General features: G+C 38.5%; 1 protein-coding gene across 3 annotated transcripts in view; it reads left to right on the plus strand.

Annotated features, from left to right (window-relative positions):
• MSH2 (mutS homolog 2) overlaps positions 1 to 21,227 on the plus strand; it is a 69,993-nt gene that overhangs the window by 5,308 nt on the left and 43,458 nt on the right. The window contains exons 4-6 of one of the 3 annotated variants that reach the window (XM_081313379.1): positions 3,368 to 3,514; positions 5,764 to 5,913; positions 9,105 to 9,238. In XM_081313379.1, the coding sequence (XP_081169505.1) occupies positions 3,368 to 3,514; positions 5,764 to 5,913; positions 9,105 to 9,238 (431 nt within the window). Of the gene's footprint in view, positions 1 to 3,367; positions 3,515 to 5,763; positions 5,914 to 9,104; positions 9,239 to 21,227 lie in introns of those variants that run through there. The other 2 variants (XM_081313380.1, XM_081313381.1) reach the window with 2 other exon arrangements.

The raw sequence follows: 21,227 nt of genomic DNA on the forward strand, positions 1-21,227 counted from the left end.
GCATGGTTACCTATGCTTTATGGAATAAAGTACACTTGTCAGGGTTTGCACAGCATGTGAAGTCAAAGAGGAACCTGTAGCTTAGTGCAGTATAACCCAACCATTAATGACCCTTCTACTTATTGGGCATTCTATTTATTTGCCTAAGGCTGGAGGAATTATTCAGGAATGGTTAAGACTTAACCACTTTGAAGGCCTTCTAAATAGGAGTATTGTAGCATCAGGAGTCAAGAAGGCAAAACAAATGCTGGTCACAAAACCACAAAAGGCAACACAAGGACATTTTCAGAGATTAGAGAAGAATTGAAGGAGTCCAGGTTCAATGAAGATGTAAAAGCTGAATAACAGAACCAAGGCATTGGTTGTCTGTAATGCCAGTTAACTGAAAAGGCAAATATTTAAATTAATACTGAATCTTAAGGCAATTTCCATATTGTACAACTAATGATAATACAGTACATTAATTTACAAAAGTATCCCTGGAACTGCAAATCATCTAGGTATGCATGGTGTTTCTGGGCTTATGTTCCTCCAGAGGCATTTTTTGAAGATTCGGTTAGGAGGATAAACACATTATGTTCATTAAGATTAGGTTTATATTTACTGCAGTGTCTTATCATGGCTTGGCATCCATTTCCAGTGGGAATACTAAATATATAGATACCTCTTGGATCTGATCCTTTTACTGGTGCCTGTAAATTACTCCACTTGCCTTTGTATTTGTCGTCAGCAGCTGACAGCTATGCTCAGCCAATGCAAGTTGTGGGCTGCCTATAGAGGATGCCCTGTGCCATTCTGCAGGCGGGTGCCATTCTCACAATCGCTAGGAAGGCTTCTAGACTAGAAAGGCTAGAAAGCTAGTGAACATGATAGCTAGAAGGAATCAGAGCTAGAAAGAGCCTCCTGGGCCATTCTTGTTATATTTTGGAATGCTCCATCTTCAAATTGTGTCATTTGGAAAAGGAGTCTTCCATGAGAATGGCGCCTGCTTGCAGAATGGTGCGAGGAGGTCTCTATAGGAGGGCTGTGCCTCACATAGGCTGGGTGACAGAACCATCTGTCAGCAGCTGCAAAACCCTCCGCAAAGATAAATGAAGCAATTTACGCATTCTACTGGGCCCTGTAACTGGTTGAGGTCTCCCCAGTATGGTGGGAAACAGGCCTGGACCTCCAGGACCACAGTAGCTTTGCCCTTGCTGCTGGGCCAGGAGAGAGACTGGGGGCAGGTGGAACAGGTGGAGTGCTGCTGTATTCAATTGTAACAGTGGGCAGACTGCTAACTGCCTGAATTTTCATTCCATGACTGCAGAGGCTTTGCAACGGCCATAACTTTGTGTACAGATTATATGTTCCTTTGCTCAGTACCATTGTAATTTAAACGGTTGCTGAATGAACATTTACTAAGTGAGAACTACCTATAGTTAAGTGAGGACTCTTCGTAAGTAATGCATTGCCATGGCTTTTTATTGATGCGAAAATGATGTAATGCTTCAGTGCCACTCATGAAATTTATTGAGTGATCAAAGAGCTCTAGTCCTTACCAATGCTGATTGCATCTCTCTTTGTACCTTAAAAGTTCTTCTTTTCCTTTGTGGATCAGTTAGGTGTGAAAGTCATTCTTGGCTCACTTTGGAAATAGCTTTCTGTTGTGATTTACTATTTTCTACATTCTGTGCATCAGCCTTTCCAATCTGATGCTCTTCTGTTACATACAGTACAGTGTGTCAGATACATAATTTATTAATGGAGACATCATCAACTCACTGAAGTAATATCAAACTATTCTTTCTGCCTGTAGCGTAACCTCACTTTTATGTTCATGTACAGTCTTATTCAGCTTGAAATAATGAATAGCTGGGCAAGTATGCGGCTTCTCATTGGGTCTCACCATGCGAGTTTGATCTGCACCAAACATAGAGTGTATTGAAATAATAATTGATTATATGTGTGAGGCTACCCCTTTTTTTACCCCTTCATTGTTAAAAGTTACATCTGATTAGTAGTTCTTTGGTAGTCTCATTAGGTAACCGCATGAGTGTATATGACTGACTGATTGAATGTGTCATCAAATTGGTGTTGACTCAGTGCCATAATCTAGATTTTGTCCAGGATACTCTGAATAAGTGACAGTGAAAATCCTTAAAATAAAAGTAATAAAACTTTATTTAAGACACAGGTGTCAAACTACCAGCCCACGGGTCGGATGTGTCATCCGGAAGCCGTGCCCACCCCATTGCTGGCAATGGCAAAACTCTCCCGATATGTTGCGCAACGTCATGTGACGTCGCGAGTTTGACATGTCTTGATTTAAGAAAATACTGAATATTATAGTACAGATGGGGAAGAAGGTGGATCAATCTATGTCAGACATGTCAAACACAAGGCCCGGGGGCCAGATCTGGCCCACGAAGTGGTTTCATGCGGCCCGCGAAGCCATCCTGGAAACAGTGAGGGAACAGCCCCCACTGCCTTGGCCCTGGCCCAGAGACTCTCCTTCTGCCAGAGACCCTCAGATCTGTCCCACTCCTGCCCAGGCCCCCATAGGCACCCTTGATGCGAACGATGTAGAGCTGGCCACGCCCACCCAGTAGGCCATACGCACTCTAGCCACGCCCACCCAGTAGGCCACGGCCACCCTGGCCATACCCACCCGGCCCCCTGAGGGCAACCACAATGCTGATGTGGCCCTCAATGAAATTGAGTTTGACACCCCTGATCTATGTCAACAAAATAATGTCTGGTAGCACCTTCAGGACAAACAACTTTACTGGGGCATACTTTTTGTGAGCAACAACTTATATTGATTTGCTATTACTGGTATGGGACTTCAATTGTAGAGAGTTACGGTAAAAGGAGAAGATGGGATGAAAAACAGTGGGAAGCTAATGGGTTTCTGTGATAGCAGGAACTGAGAAAAGAGCCTGGTGTTACATTATCAGTTGCAAATGAGACATTAAATTCTTTCAAGTCAATCCATCACTAATCATACAGATCTCAGCAATGGTAATTCAAGTGAAAATTTGTCAATACAATAGAATTAAAGTGCTTTAGAAAAGTCTAGTCTATTACAGAAATCTTGAATAAGAACAATGCGTTCTTAAGTCACCACGTTTGCTAACTGATAAGATAAATGCCTCTACCTTCCTCTTTGAGAGTTTTTTCACTCTCTGCTTTGATGAACCCATTTTCTTCTCGCCTTGTTTTTCTCCCTTCCCTCCCTTATAAGTCTACTCTTAAGGTTTTATAATATTGAGTCCATTCTAAGTTTATAAGGTGCTGTCGTATTCTGTGTTTGTTTCATTGAACCCAGTTAAGAGTGCTTTAAACCTATAACCTGAAATAAAGTTATTTCTAATTATTTGTAAAGGTGGTTCAAAGAGGAGGAATCCTGATCACAGATAGGAAAAAGACTGAATTTTCATCAGTAGATGCTGTTCAAGATCTCAACCGTTTGTTGCAATCAGGAAAGAAGGAGCACGTGTCTAGTGCAGCATTACCTGAAATGGATAAGCAGGTGAGTGAGTTGGGAATGGGTGTGTTCCGTAAATCAGAAGAAGTGTGTGTCAGTTTTACAAGGATAACAGCTGGCTTCAGTAACGTATGTTTTGCATCCTTGAAAATGTTCACAATCTCATCGATCATAAATCATAAAACTAATCACGCTTTTGGATTCATATTCCCTTTTTGCAATAGGTATATATGAATGCTTAAATTGAAAAATGTTTTCAAAACACTTTTCTAAGCATAACTACTAGTCATTCTCATTCCTCTTGGGTCGCTCAGTGGCTCAGTCTCTCTTTCTCTCCTTCCTCTTTTTCTCTTCATTTCTCCAAACGCATTCTTATTCATTTATTCATGTCACCTAACTTGGGTACAAGTAGTCCTCATTTAGCAACAGCAGTTGGTTCTGGCGAAAAAGATAACACTGTATGTCGTAGAGGACTCCAGAGATGAAAACAGGAATCATCTACAGCATACAGTGTAATGATCGCAACAGCCACTATGAAAGAAAAACAGGCAGAAGACTGGCAAAACACATCCATGAACACCAACTAGCAATGAGAAGATATGATGAAAACTCTTTAATTTCACAACATGGACAGATTTAACCATAATTTCAACTAGGAATTTGTGACCATCCTAGACCAAGCCAAGTTCAAAACTGCTAGGGAATTTCTAGAAGCTTGGCACACTGGCAAATTATAGACACATAGACATAAACAATATCTACGCACTGCAAAGAGACAGTAAGCCAAAAAGGGAACAAAAAGACCAAAACAACCCCCCCTCCCCACACCAGCAATCAGCACCCAGATGAGCACAGATTAATTCTAAGATTAACATCAAACCAACAATCAACAAGTAAACAATATCCCAATCAAGAAACTGCCAAACAAGCTAACTAAACATTGCAAGAAGCTCCAAAGCCACCCTCACCAACATTGACAAGCCAAGCCACTAGAGTATAACCTCAGAGCAAGCCCCACTGCCTTTTATCCCTGATGATGTACCTAGTTTGGATGATGAAATGTTTGCAAGAAAACAACCAAGTTCAGAGAGCACCAAGGACCCCTGACTACATGTATATTTCTTTTTCTCTTGGATGGCATTGATAATACATGTTACATTTCAGGGAATGGAATGGATAATGGAAAAAATTTATAAATCTTGGATCAGTGAACTGTTGGTTAAATTTCTATAAGGTATGAATCATAAACAAGCAGTTCACTTTGTAGATAGAAAGTGTGTGTTCATTTTAGAATTGTAGTCTACAAGTGAAGGGAAGAATGCCTCTTTGGGAAGAATTAATAAGTGCTCAAATATGCCTGTCTTTCTCTCTAGGCAGAAACATGAAGTTTGCTCCTTAAACAGCATTCATAACCATCAATCTAAATGAAAGGTTCTGAACTAATGAAATATTGCAATAAGGCTTTTCCCTATGCCTTTCCAAAATTTTACAGCTTGCTATTTGAATGATTATAGCAGCTCTTTTTGGCAGCTCTGATGTTACTACCTAACTGCCACTTGGAGCCATTTTAACATAAGAGCTTGAGAACAAACTGGTTTAAACTGATGATGCTGGAGAAATCATTTTCTTGGAGAAGGAGTATATAAAGTTGAATTCTGTATAGGAATGTCAGAGAAATTACTTCAGGCAAGTTCTTACTTTTTGCTATAGTTTTAAAGTGATGCATAACTACTATTTATTGCTATTAGATTTATTAGAAGTTTCTAAATAGAGGTAGTAATGGCAAAGCAGCCACAGTTTCACATAGAATGATATCCATGTGTTTTAACATTAACCTTCCTCAATAGGTATTCTTCAGTCGTGCTGGTGCATGACTCCCACCATTTTGAGCTAGTAGAAACTGTCCATACTGTCTGTCAATAATGGGAATTATACCACAGCAAATTAGGGATCTTGGAAACCTGCCCTTGAAAATATTCATCTCTGTTTTGTAGATAAAATACAAAAGCAATCCTTGTTGAATGCCATGGAAACTTCTCCCTTTATAGAAAATTCTTCCCTCTTGATTGTCTGATCCTCTTTCTTCTGTTATTTCCCTTAATTTTTTCAAAAACCTCTAGAGAAACACTTGCAAACCATATGTCTTCGGCAATAATTTAATTTTGAAAAACTGCTGTTCCAGAACAAACTTATTGTCCATACTGGATTCAAATTTAGTCCCACCAATGCCCCATGAGCAGTTATCAGGCTGACTACGTATGTGATTATACTTCTGTTGGACTTTTATTCTCCAGGTTGCCATCTCTTCTCTGTCTGCTGTGATTAAATACTTAGAGCTCTTAAACGATGAGTCTAACTTTGGACAATTTGAACTTACCACGTTTGACCTTAATCAGTATATGACCCTGGATCACGCTGCTGTCAGAGCCCTTAACCTTTTTCAGGTAAGATGTTCTAAGTAGAACTTGTCCTTATATCTGATTTCTATCACTACATTAAGGAATTTATGAAATCTGTGAGGTATTTATTGATACAGTTATTAAGAATATTAAAGGATCATAGTAACTTCCTTAGAGTTCTTAGATAGTTTCTGTTGTGATTCAGCGTCAGCCTGTGGTTCTAGCAGCTGGGTCTGATGATTCTGAAGAAGAGGAGGAGGAGATGGGGTTTGGAAAGCCTTTGGTGTCAGAGGGAGGTTCTGATGCACTGCAGGACTCTCAGCCTGGCCCCTCCCATCTTGTTCCTCATCAGACTCAGCCATGTGAGCACGAGGTAGTGGAAGAAGACGATCCACAGCTGGCTCTGTTCAGGGACGCTAGGAGCAGGAAGCACTCTAGCAGAACAGAACAGAGGAAGGCAATGAGGCAACTCAGGAGAAGGCAAAGAGAAGCCACGCCTTGGGACTGCTGATAAAAGGGGAAGGTGTGGGAGGTGCTGGTTGCTGAAGGCAACCGTTTGAAGATCTTCTGCTAGAGTCCTGGTCTGTTATTCCTGTTTAACTCTTGTTTGAACTTTTGGTTTAACTCTTGTTTGAACTTTTGGTTTAACTCTTGTTTGAACTCTTTGTAAATAAATTTGGTTGGGTTTTTTCCAGCCTGTTGACTATAAAAAGGGGTTGTCCCTGACATTCAGACAGGGCCGGTCATAGGCTGGAACAGAACAGTTTCCCATTCAAGATGTATAAAAATTAGCTTGATTTTTATATGCAGGTTGCCGTCTAAGCCAAATGGATTTATGCTCCCCTTTACTTTAGAAAGAGCCACTTCTAGCACTGATCTTCTGGTCAACATTGATGATATAGAGAACAACAGCAACCCTGCTGTATGCTTTTTTCATATTATTTACTACATGGAAAAGTACATTTGTTGGATTTTTCCATTGTGCTGTTGGGTAGAAATATCCTTTCACTCACTTGGACATCTAAATTCTGTTAACAGTCTTACTTCTGTAAAATCTGTTTTGAGATTATATAGAAAAATATGATAAGAGAGCCTGTACTTGTAAAGGAAAAATATCAAGTCAGACATCTGAGTTGACATCGTACTCTGGTAGTCAGAATTCTGAAAAATTCCCCAGGGCCTAAAGGGACCGGCAGGATGTCATATGGTGGTGGGGAGATAGGCAGGGGGCTGCTGCAGTGTCCAAGAGGTTGCCAAGTTCCTGAATTTTGTTTACATGATTGTGGGGGTGCTATGCCAACTGTAACTTTGAGACCAGGTCTTAAGTAGCTTTTTCAGGGTCTGTGGTAGCTTCAAATGGTCACTAAGTGACCACTTGTAAGTTGAGGACTACCTGAACTTACCCTCAGTTAAGCAGGGGCTAATGATAGATAAGATATAAGATAAGATAAGATTAGATAAGTTAAACTTTATTGTCATTTTTTTACTGTGGGCACAATGGCACACACCAAAAATGAAATTTAGTTGCCCGCTCTCAAAGTGAAACACATGCGTGACACACACCTAAACATACTATATACAACATATGTATAGACCCATACCCCTACATATACATAACAATAAAATATTAAATACTGTCCAACTTGTATATATAACGGAAGGAGGAAGCTTGAGAGTTCACAAGGTTAATGGAATGAAACTATGGCTGAATCTGGATGTTCTGCTACGGATACCACGAAGCCTCCTCCCAGAAGGTAACAAGGAAAACAGGTTGTGAAGAGGATGTGTAGTGTCCCAGATGACCTTACAGACCCTGCTCAAGCAATGCTTCTGTGCTATGTCCTGGATGGAGGGGAGGGAACTGTCAATGATCCTTTCGGCCATCCTCAACACTCTGCACTGCCTTCCTGTCTGAAGCAGTGATGCTTCCAAAACAGACTGTGATGCTGTATGACAGGATGCTCTCAATCGTCCCCCTGTAGAAAGTGGTCAGGACGGGAAGGAAGATGTGTTTTTCTCATGTGACACAGAAAATGCAGGCGCTGCTGTGCCCGCTTCACCAGTTTCTCACTGTTGAGCGACCAAGCCAGCCTACTTGTTAGCTGCACACATTGTCAGATATGTTAGATATGTTTTAGAGTCATATTGACCTTAGAATGTGCACCTCTGGGAAGCCTAATGTTTATTTCAAAGCTTTAAGTGATTTTGTTCATTTAAATAATATATTTTTTGACTTCCATTAAGGTTGCTTCTGATTTTTCTTTTTAAAATGCGTATAGTATATTTGTTCAATAAACATGGAAAGTAAAGTTTTACCCTTTGTCTTTTTCCCTCCTAGAATGCTATATTTAATTCGTGTTGTCTTTATCCTTGTGATGTCTTTAATGGGTAGGCTACAATTTATGAAACTGTTGATAAATGTAATTTGTTTACTGTACTTAAAAGAAAAAAAATATTGAAATACAAAATATATAACATTATATTCTGTTGCCATTCTTCTTATTTTTCTGAACAGTTTAAACAAGGTCAACAAATTTTGTTCTGAGCTTAAAAAAATCCAATTTAGAATATTCCATTAGACATTTCGGTTGTTTTGCCTTGAAATTAGTCGAAATAAGTCCAAATAAGGTTTTCAGACATACAAGATAGTAGGATCTTAAAACAAATTTATTCTCTCCTTTTTTATGATATGGCCAGAGAAGCACTTGTTTTTAATTTTTTCTAATCTGAATAATAAACCACTTAAAATAGCAGAGAGAAAAAAATCAGTTAAGGCAGAACTATGGGACATGGATTGCTTTGTTCTAAGATCAGAATGTGAGTTTGAAACATTTTGTAGGAATGAAGGAAGCTTCATTTTATTAATTGATGAACAAATCCTAGGACAAACCATGGTGCCTTGTTCTTTTTCATACAAGATCTTGAAGAACTGAAAAAAACCGATGGTAGAAGAAAAGGAAAAGGGAAAAATGAGGCCCGGTGTTATGGCTAGAGATTTGAATTAAAACTGCAGACTGTCTATAGAGATTGCAAAGAGAATTAATTGGTAGCTAGTGTGTATTAAGGAATCAGATTTCACATGTACTATCTTGGAACAAAAAAGCAATGCTTTGATCATCATTTCTGAAAACATGAAGACTAGCAATAACTCAGCTTCCTCTCTTTCTTTAGTTCAAAGTAAAGGCTTTTTTGTTTTTGATGACACGAAAATGCCTGCCTTCTCTTTGTCTCCTCAGGATGCTTCAGAATTTGCCCAAGGAACACATTCATTGGCTGGCTTGTTAAATAAATGCAGAACACCTCAAGGACAAAGGCTAGTGAATCAGTGGATCAAACAACCATTGATGGATAAGAACAAAATAGAAGAAAGGTAGTAAATAAATAATGCATTTCTTCTCAGTGGTAAATTGCTTGTGCTGGCTACATATTCCGGGAGTTGTAGTCTTAAAATACCAATGGGAACCTGGTTGGGGAAAGCTGTTCTGGAAACTGCATTGCCTTGTTGCTACCATTTTGGAGTTATAACTTTTAGCCATTTAATGTTTGTGCTTCAAATCAGTCATGTAATATGCATTGTATAGTACTTGGAGGAGACATATACTTAAATTCTGCAGCATTTGCATTTTAAATAATTCGGTGAGGGGGCTGGAGTGTTAATGAGGACATTTGTCAGGGTCCAAGAGCAGTTTCCTTCATTGTCCCTCATCTGTAGACAAACGTCTTGCCAAATTAAAGCATCTATTTGCCTCATAGATACGCTTGGAATAGCTGGGGAGGAGCCTTCTTAACTCTTCCTCCTGACCAAACTTTCTGTGTTTCATTGCCTCTTTGCCTTCCTGGGAATTCATATTACATTCCACTTATCTTTTTGTGGAGAAATGGCTCTTACATAGTAGTCCAGCAAAAAAAAAATATTGCCTTTTCTTTCCCCTTGCTTGGAAACAGGTTAGTTGACAAAGATAAGATGTATGTTAACAGGACAGAGTAGATGATATTTACTTGAGGTCTTAGTTTACTTGAGGTCTTAGTTTTCTCTATATTTACTGGTTATCATGTCATAAGTTATGATAGAAATAATGTGGAACAAGGCCTTTCACTGAATTGTTGAATAAATATAGATGTTCGAGGTACTTCTTAATTATGAAAAAAGAAACTAGTTCAAGGTGCTCTCACTCTTGAAAATCTTGAAATGACACAAGTCTAGGCAATGTCTTAAAACAATATTTAATTTTGGTGTTCTACAGCAGTCGTCTGATATCTTGAATAAAACACTACAATTTGCTGTCTTTTATGATGGTGAAGATATTTCTAGTATTAAATCCATATTTTAAGACTAAGCATCTCATTATTTAGACATTGCGTCATTATGTAGACTAAATTTATTTTGTGTTTATGGTAATTTAGCTGTAACCCAGGGGTGTCAAACTGCTGGCACATGGGCCAGATGCATCATGCCAAAACCGCGCCCACCCCATTGTTGGCAGTGGAAAAAAAGTTGCGATATGTCGCGACACGTCATGTGACATTGTGAGCTTGACACCCCTGCTCTAACCCATTGCCTTTTACAGTATAAAGTAAGTTGGAGTCATTGAGTTTTAAAAGCAGTTAATAGTCTGGATTCAAGCCCCTATATTGTCAGCTGGTTTTACTATTATATGGTATATATTATATCATTACTTTACTAGGAACTCAGTTCTTTGTTACAGGTAAAAAAAATGAAATGACTGTCTTTATAGTAAGAAACGAACGAACATTACATTGAGGATGATAATTAGGAAAACAGGAATAACAAGAGTTAACCTGTTTATGTGACTATGTGCATGGGTGGAATGTGCGTATATTCGATTTACAAACCCAATCTTAAAATTGACACTCTGAATTAGTTCAAAGCTATGTCATTATTTATGGGAACGAAAATCAGTTTGATAATAGCAATCAGTGCATTTGTTGTATATGAAAACCCAAAATAGTCTTATGTACTGACATATATTGTGTGATTCTAGCTTGGGAGAAGTGATAAGAAAAATTTCTAACCAGATTCTGAAAGTATCATTCCTGAAATTATGCCTGATTGATCTAGCTGCTGATAGTGACCTTTTATTATTGCTTTGATAGCATTTTATTATGTTTTGCACTCATTTGCTAATCTTGCATTGCATTTTTAATGAAGTGTGTTGCTTTGAGGTCTGTGAAAGAGAATAATTCAATTAAGTAAGTATGAAAGAATTGATGTTATGCTGTTTGCTTGCTCCTAGCTAATTTCATTAAGAATGTAGCTTAGTCTACACACACACACACACACACACACACACACACACACACATCCCAATTATAGGTGGGGAGGATGGGGGTAGGGTGAGGGAGGTGGGATCAGCTGTTACTTAATCAACTACTCCACTATGCTGCTCCTCCATTGGGATTCCGAGCCAGGTCTTGCAGGCCTTACAAAAGGATAGGATTGGGGCCAAGATGTTCCAGAGGGCAGGTACAACAGCAGAGAAGGCCCTTCTCCTGGACCCCACCAGTCGGGATAATCAGGCCAATGGGGCTTGCAGCATGCCTCCTCTACTGGCACAGGTGGGACAGGCCAATTCCCAATGGGATGAGACTGTCCTTCAAGTAGCCTGCAACTGTGCCATGAACAACTTTAAAGGTAATTACCAACAACTTGAATTGCACCCAGAAGCAAACTATCAACCAATGCAGCTTGCACAGCAGTGGTGCTATATGGGCCATTCTTTGAGCCCTCAAAACTGCCCATGCCACCACACCAGCTGTACCTTTCAAATGCTCTTCAAGGGTAGCCCCATGTAGGGCCCCTTACAATAATCCAATCTGATCCAGGAAAGGCCGCAACTGGCACACAACCCAAAGTTGTGCAAAGGCTGTCGTAGCTGTGACTGCCACCTGCTCCTTGAGCAGGAGTCGTGAGTCCAGGAGAACCCCCAAGTTGTGGACCAGATCTATCTGAGGTAGTGCCACCCCATCAAGAGTCAGAGATGACAAAGTCACGGATCACAGAGCCTCATGTACCCAAAGCCATTTGGTCTTGCCAGAGTTCAGTCAAAGCCTGTTATTCCCCATCCAGAGCACCCACAGCCTGCAAGCACCACAAGAGGGTGGCCGTGGAGATAAAGAGTTTGGTTTCATCAGCATACTGCAGATACTTCAAACGATGGTGGCGGATGAACTCACCCAGCGGTTTCATATAGATGTTGAAAAGGAGCAGTTTAAAGACGGATTTAAACCAAGGATTGCTAAACTTTTTACTATCATAGCTCACATCACACTTACACATTAATATAGCCCTAATGTACAACCTCTGCTAAAATCCAAATACCAAAATGTATACAAATGAACAATGAAAACAATACAATGAAACTTTGGGAAAGGTGCATTTTTTGTAATACAGGTAGCCCTTGAGTTGCGACTATAATGGAGCCTACTCATTAGGGTTGGAAGTCAAAACGACGTTAAATTGCCTCAGGAACCGACCAACCATCCTTGCTTTCCCCAGTGCATTTGTTATATGAATACATGGGTCGTTAAATAGAGCTCAGGGGTGGGGAAAATCCTGGGGGGCCTAGTGCAGGCACAGGCCTGCCTGCTTCAAGCCGCTCAAGGCTTTCCTCACCCCGAGATACCCCATGCTCCGCTTCCCACCCCTTGGGTGCCTTGCATGCTGGCCCACCGCACAGTTGACTGTCTTGCCAGCAAGAAACAATGGGGAAGGAAATGCCGGGAGTGCCTGCATTTCCTAATTCTTCCCTGCCCTTTCTACCGCCACAGTGCCCTGCCTTTCTGGGGCAGAAAAAGGACCAGTTTCCTAGTCTTTCAGTTTTCTGGCTGATTGGCTAGCCGTCTGGAGGCTGCAAAACTCTCTTCCCTCTCAAGACTTTGGGAAGCCAACTCCTATATAAAAGATGGCAGCTTCAGGATGAGCTTCCCAGAACCTTTCCCTTGCTTAATCCCCTCCCTCCCCGAGAAAGCCTCATTTCCTCAATAAATAAAAGCTGGGAGGGAGAGACTTGCTGACAATCCCCCGCCCCCAATTAGGTACTAAACTAAACTGCCTGTGCTCTCCAATCTCTGTCCCTTATAAAATCATACCTTGACTCCAAGCTGAAGAGTAGAGGAGCAAAGCAAGTACGGGAAAGAAAATCTTTTTCCCTTTAACTGGAGGGGGGAAAAATCATCTCCAAAAGTTAACAAACTAGAGACTTTAAGGACTCTGGGTCTTTCTTTGCAGGCTTACCTGTTTATCTGATGCCTGTACAGGCAGTCTACAGTCTAGCCCTTAAGTCCTAGGTGTGTTCTTATGTTCTCTTTTATCAGTATATCTTTGCGTTCATTTTCTTCTATTTTACCCATCCTTTGCATCTTTCTTGATTTTGTGTAATTTTCCTATCCCTATTTGATTGTTATCTTCAGTTTATTTGAGTATTCGTTTATAAGTCCATCGTGCTCTGGAAATCAAGATTTAGCTGGACACATCTGTATTTATTTATTTATTTATTTATTTATTTATTTATTTATTTATTTATTTATTTATTTATTTTTATTACATTTATATCCCGCCCTTCTCCGAAGACTCAGGGCGGCTTACAAGCTTAGCAGTAGCCTTCATTCTATGTATATGCCTGCTTGTTAGGGCTTTTACACACACCCCAAGCGGCATTATTACAAAGTCAGCTTATTGCCCCCAACAATCTGGGTCCTCATTTTACCTACCTTGGAAGGATGGAAGGCTGAGTCAACCTTGAGCCTGGTGGGATGCGAACCTGCACTAATTGCAGGCAGCTGTTGTTACTTAAGGAGGCATCAGCCCACTGCTCCACCAAGGCTCTCTTTCCTTCTGTCATTTTCACTGTATCAGTAGATATGTCACTTTTGTTTTCTGCATTTTAGGATATTTTTGCTTGATGATTGATATTGAGCCATATCTTTGCAAGAGTTCATGATCTAAGTCAGAGTTAGCACAAAGTCCTGTTTTTTTGATACATGAATATAACGTCTCCATTTATGTTTAAAGAAAATATAGTCAGATTTTGCAGTTGTCCATCTATTGATATCCATGTATAGAGTTGATTTTTAATTGTTGGAAGAAAGTTTTTGCTATAAAGTTTTCTTTTTTAGTAGAATTCTACCAGTCTGTTTTCTACTTTAAAAGTAAAAAACTGGATTTTGCTTGGAAATGAACAATTATGACTATTCTAAGAAATAACTTGGGGTAATATTTTATACATATTTTAATAGATATAAGCAGGTATGATATTTAAGGAAAGGTCCAGTAGTTCTGATTTTTAATATAGCAAGTTTGGCCTATTTTTTATGTTTACAATAACTATACTACAATATCTATGGAGATTTTCAATCATTCGGCTCATGGTTGTCCCAAAGGTGCTTTTTTTATCTTCCAAAAGGCAACTAGATTACAGTAGTTCTTAATATGGAAGGAAAGGCATTTTTTTTCTTTCCCCTCGTAAAAAGAAAACTCATGGAAGAAAGATGGAAAGGGTTAAGGTTAGGGTTAGGGTTAGTATTATTCTGCTAAAAACTAAAAGTTCATATTCCAAAGATACTTTCCTTCCAAACATACCAATATGGCTTAAAGCTCTACATAGATAGCATGTGGGCTTAAAAGAAGACCTTATGTGGGAAGTTTTATGAATACCTTTTAAATCCTAAGAAAAATATTGCACCAAGATTTGTTTAAAGCATATATTTGATTGCTTGTGTTTAAAGAGGTTGGTTTACTCCAGAATTTTGATAAGAAAAAAGTTTATAATGTTTAGAATTGATTGATCCAGGAACTTATTCCATCTGTGCACTGACAATATTTTAGGAAGCTATCACAACTTGATGCTGCTTCCTTTAAAAGCCATACTGAATAGTCAAGCTATAAATCATAATATATAATGAGAATACCTAAGAATACAAAAAAAAAGTTAACATGAGCTTCAGTGATTATAGAAAGGCCTGTAATTGTATCATCGTACCAAGCTATGGACTATACTTTGAGAAATGAGAACCTCAAAATATCTCATTGTTCTCATTCTAACAAAAAAACAACAACACTATATACAGGTCAGGAAACCTCAGTACGGACAATATGTAAAACAGACTGATGCCAGGTTTGCAAAAAACTACAGCTAAGCTGATCACTCTTCCCTTATTTATTCGAGCTACATACTGAATAAATATTAATGAAGCTGGATTGGAAGAAGATGACCATGGTTTTAAAACTGGAGGAAGAAACATCAATAACATATGCTGTGTTCATGACACTATTCTAATAGTTGAAAATGCAAAGGATCTGCAAAGTCTAAAAGAGTATAGGAGTATAGTGAAAAAAATGGAACTAATATTCTTATCTATAAAAAAACCCTAAGTAATGACAAGAGTACAACAACCAGTCTTATAATTAATAATGAAAATATAGAAATGTTAAATAGCTTCTGCCTTGTAGAATCAACTTTCAATAGCAAAAGAACAAGCAGTCAAGAAATATGCCACACTTGGTAGAGCAGCCATAGCCTTGTTGGAAGAAATATTTGGATACCTTGATATGTTTCCACCTACAAAGATCAGTGAAAGCATGGTGTTCTTTGTGATATTTTGCTGTTCATAATAGTAAAGTTGGAAGGGATCTTGGAGGTCATCTAGTCCAACCCCCTGCTCAGGCAGGAAACCCTATACCATTTCAGACAAATGGCTGGCCAGTCTCTTCTTAAAAACTTCAAGTGTTGGAGCATTCACCGCTTCTGGAGGTAGGTTGTTCCAATGGTTAATTGTTCTAACTGTCAGGAAGTTTCTCCTTAGTTCTAGGTTGCTTATCTCCTTGATTAGTTTCCATCTGTTGCTTCTTGTCCTGCTTTCAGGTGCTTTGGAGAATAGCTTGACTCCCTCTTCTTTGTGGCAGCCCCTGAGATATTGGAACACTGCTATCATGTCACGCCTAGTCCTTCTCTTCATTAAACTAGACATACCCAATTCCAGCAACTGTTCCTTATATGTTTTTAGCCTTCAGTCCTCTAATCATCTTTGTTGCTCTTCTCTGTACTCTTTCTACAGTCTCAACGTCTTCTTTACACCGTGGTGACCAAAACTGGATGCAGTATTCCAAGTGTGGCCTTACCAAGGCATTGTAAAGTGGTATTAATACTACACGTGATCTTGATTCTACCCGTCTGTTAATGCAGCCTAACACTGTGTTGGCTATTTTGGCAGCTGCAGCACACTGCTGGCTCACACTGTTCAGTCACTAATCTGGAGCACCCATGTTGTTTAGTAGCTAAGTTGTGTCCGACTCTTTATGACCCATGGACCATAGCATACCAGGCCCTTTGTCCTCCTTTGTCTCCTTGAATCTGCCCAAACTCATGCCCACTGAGTAGATGACATATCTAATCATCTCATCCTCTGCTATCCCCTTTGGCCTTCAATCTTTCCCAATATCAGGATTTTTTTCCAATGACTGCTCTCTTCTCAATTGGTGGCCAGAGTTTCAGCTTCAGTAATTCTGTGTGATGTTCTATGGAAACTAAAGTTGGACTTTAAAGAAGCAGGATAGCAAGAGTGTCGGTGCCCTTGTTGTATGTATTTAAAAAGGCAGGATAAAAACTCTTAATAATAATAATTATTAAGTAAATTCAAATTTAAAATAAATAGTAATAATAATTTAATAATAATTTAAGTCTGTAGCAGATAACATTTGGAAGAGGCTCAGACAGATGCTTCTCTAATTTACTAACTAATAATTAGCAGTAGTAGGTATACTTAATCAGATATGCAATATTTTTTTATTATAGCCAATCTGAATAACCTTCTTGTGAAGTTGATTTCTTGATGTGGTATAACTAGTAGGGCTGACATTTCATAAATGTTAAGAAATTTGCTGGTTTTTAGATGCCAAGCTAAAGCCTGAGAATTCAAGGGGGCTTTTATTCTCACATTATATCTAGAAAAATAGATTGCTGTTGACTGAAATTTAAGTAAACATTCTGTTAATTTGGCTTGCTTGATGTGTTTTTGTTTTATTTAGTACATTTCATCAGCTGCTATGGGAATTGTAAATTAAAGATGGTTGTTAAATATATAAATGAATAAGTAAATATAACATTAGTCTTTCTATAGTGCACCTTTTCTGAATACTGAGAGGGTTCCTTTGTCAAGTGTACTGTGCAGACTAGAAAACTGAGTGTTTATAGTAATTAATTGAAAAAGCTTCCCCCAATATATTTTGTAAAACTTCTCCTGCTTCTCATTTTTATCACAGTGAACGCTAAAAAAAAATAGTTCATTGGGTGATTGAATTCTGGCGCCCATATCTCAAGTCTGATTATTATAATTCATTAAAGTAAGATTATGGACAACGTAACATTTTGATAGTTCTTGCAGCAATTAATTTTAATGTAAAATAGGTAATTTCTAACTAGCATTAAACTGCCAATGCCAGCCCACTAAATATGCCCCTTAAAATAAATGTAAAATTGAATAATTCTGCCTAAGGGGGGTCTTTAATACATAACCAACAGACCACTTATGTGATTTCTCTCTTTGTGTTTACCTAAACAGCAGAACAACCTAGAAGCTTAGAAATAGAATAGAAGTTAGGGACCCTCTTCATTGTTTTACTCCCAGCCAAATTAGAGCAACACACAATCTGCTTTTCTATAGCATTTGGCATACCTTTTGCCTTTAAGTAGTAACTGCCCACTAAAATGGAGCACTTTGCTTCAGTATTGCTTACACCAGACATGTCAGACTCGTGATCACGTGACGTATCAGAACTTTTTTCCCATTGCCGGCAATGGGGTGAGCGCGGTTTCCTCGTGATGAGTCTGGCTTGTGGGCCGGCAGTTTGACACCCCTGGTTTACACTGTCAGGCATCACCATCTGGCAAATGCTGTCCTTGGTCTTGAGTGGTATGTGGGAAGTCCTTCTCCAGAAGGAAAGTGGGGCCAGGATGAAATATTTCATTTGCTGTTCATCTAGTGACATGGAGTGTAATTATTGTAATTATCTCCCCCACTGATACTTTAAGAGTTTTTCTTGTATATAGGCAATTGTTAGATATTCCAGTTCATGGAATTTTCTTTCTTTCTCAAATCTGAAGACATCTACGGGGCTTGGTACTATTTCCTTATTATAGCAGTTATAGCTGTTATTTTTCCCCTGGAACTAACAGGAAAGGATAGCTAAAGCTCTTTTTTATGAATTTGATGGTATTTTATCTTTTTGCAACAACTTAGATCTGCTTATATGTTATGAGATCACTTGATTTCATAATTACAATCCTAACAAGCCATTGCAGGCAAGTTGGCAAGACAGTTTTCCGACCTTAATTGCACATATGTTAGAGCACTACAACGTAGATTATATTTTAGGGCATGCAGACATATTTAGATTTCTGAGGATGTGTTAGGACTCTCCTTGCTGCTGAAAGGGATGGTAATTCAAAAAGGATAGAGATAGACCTACCATATATCTGAGTTGTAAAAAACAGACTGCCAGTAGATGGCAGCAAAGAATCAGTTTTCTGCATCTTTTTGCTGATGTCTGGTAGTTGTCTGAATGTTGCACCCAAACATGTTAGGCCTAACAAAATGCTTTCTTATTACAGCAGCAGCAGGAAAGTTATGAAATGTTAGCTAGTCAGGAAAACATTAATAAAGTCCATGCTTTGTATTCAAAAGGCTGGCATCTTTAGGTAAAAGTCCCAAGTGTTGCTCTTATCCTCCATTGGTAATACTGAGCTCAGTAGTGCAATGGCCTGATTTGGTGCTAGGCAGCTTTCATATGGCATTGAGTTTCAGTTCAAGTGAGTCCAGTCCTATCTAGTTACATAACAGATTCTGCCGTTGAGTATTGCATTGAGTATTCTTCACACTGAAGAAGTTTTTTCAGAGCTGGAGCACTGGAACTTACTGGGTTCCTTTATTTTTCCCCCCTAATTGCTGCTCTTTTCCTCTCACATGTCTTATTTCCACATAAAATGTAGGCTAAAATAGTAGAATCTTGATTAGTTGTGCATTTGTTTTGAACAGTGTATGTAATTATTCTAAATAATAATAATATTTGCGTTATGTCCAGTTGCCCAAATTATGAGTACTGTGAAACCCTAAAATATGATAATTTGGCAAGAAAAGTCTCTGCATTGTACTATACTGTAAGACAGACATGTCAAACACAAGGCCCGGGGGCCGGATCCGGCCCACAAAGTGGTTTCATGCGGCCTGCGAAGCCATCCTGGAAACAGTGAAGGAACAGCCGCCACTGCCTTGGCCCTGGCCCAGAGACCCTCCTTCTGCCAGAGACCCTCAGATCTGTCCCACTCCTGCCCAGGCCCCCATAGGCACCCTTGATGCGAACGATGTAGAGCTGGCCACGCCCACCCAGTAGGCCATACGCACTCTAGCCATGCCCATCCAGTAGGCCACGCCCACCCTGGCCATACCCACCCGGCCCCTTGAGGGCAACCGCAATGCTGATGCGGCCCTCAATGAAATTGAGTTTGACACCCCTGCTGTAAGAGCATTGTTGATGTAAATGGGATATATTGCTGTCCTTTCTTAACAGAATGAATCCACATTTTGAATTTGGATTTTAAATTGTCTTGGTGTTAGAAATGCCTTAAATTTTGGTTGCTTTAGAGAAAAAAATTAATTGCAGCTTTTCAGTTTTTAGTAATTCTGGTACTCAGATCTTTTAACTGAAAGTACAGTTGTAAGAAATCAAAGCTATGTTCCTAAGCAGGTTCAGGAAATTCTATAAGACAGGTTTTGATTGTTCTGATTAATTGAGCTATATATGTATATATGTACATTCTTATAATCAGCTTTTTAATGAAGGCCTGCTGCTTAAGAAATGTCCTGTACTGCTCTTGTTGCAAAAGTAATACAAAGGTTCAGTTATTGAAGGAGCATGTTAAAAATGAATACTGAACCAATGTATTTTCTTTGTTGTAATAGGAAAATGAATATGATATTCCCCATGGCTGTAGCTTCAGTGTTTAATACTTTGCAGTATTGGATTGCATCTTAAATTGTACTAAAAAATGGCACTCAGAAATCTGTGGGACAATTTCCTACTTTCCTAGGTCACTGGTGATAACAGAGTTGCTGTGTTTTTGCAAAAGGTGTTTACAGAAAGGGTTCAGCATACCATTGCTGAATGACTTGTAATCAGAACTCTGATTAGTCCTATCCTTATGGATGCTATGGAATTTCATTGCCAAAAAATATGGTGGCATCAGACATTGAGGGTTCTGAACTAAATTAGATTGATTTGGACAAATTATGGAAATGTTCAAATTGAGTTGTCATTATCATCAGTTGAATTTATTTTTTAAAATGTTTTATTGATTTTCTTTACATTTAAGTATTAAAAAAGCAATGTGGCAGCTGAGTTAATCGATAATTGAATGACATACAAGTATATTTAGTACAAGTCTCAAACTACCACATTAGCTATTTCCTTTCTTTTCCCCTTAATATTTACTGTCTCATATTTAAAATAACACGATTCTTATTATATCAATTTAAAAAAATAACATTTTTACATACATATACAGTATAACATTCTTATTTTCTATTAATTTCCAAATGTCTTACATTTAGTAACCAAAGTTTCTCTTGTTTCAACATCAAATACTTCCTCTCTTTTTCTCTTAATGTCTTCTGTCTCATTTTTAAGCTAGTACAGTTTTTATTATATCAGCTAAGTAAAAACATGTTTATTACATTTATCAATAAATTTTTAGCTTATATATATCTTAATTACTTTTACATTCAACCTTTATAAACAAATCAATATTCAAGTTTAACTTTTAATGTTTATACTTCCAAGTTTTAAATAACCAAAGTTTCCTTTATTTCAGTTCATAACACAATCCAGTATTCAAAGTATACATCATGTCTATTTGAGTATATTCTATTTTAATCCTCACTAATAAGTCAAAACCCCAATTTTTTCAGCCTTATTCTAGCTTTCTTTCTTTGCCAACTCGCCTTCCATATCCATGCTTTTAAGTCATCAAATAGATCTCCCTCTGTTATTAAATGTATTGTTTGAGATAAAAGAGGCCATCCAGTCGCCGTTTTTTTGGAAGGGCTAATAAATCATCTCTCTATTTTTCCATCTCAACGTATTTGTCCTGAAATGTTTTATCTTCCCTTTGGTTTGTTCTTCTTGATCTTTTCTTTTCCATTTTCAATGTTATCAGTCCCTTTTCTTGGTTTTCCGTTAACTATGTTTGTTGATCAGTTGAAACTCAAATACTTTGGCCACCTAATGAGAAGAAGAACTCACTGGAGAAGAGCCTAATGCTGGGAAAGATTGAGGGCAATAGAAGAAG

Source organism: Vipera berus, assembly GCF_964194415.1.
Source record: "Vipera berus genome assembly, chromosome: 1".
Classification (NCBI taxonomy): Eukaryota; Metazoa; Chordata; class Lepidosauria; order Squamata; family Viperidae; genus Vipera; species Vipera berus.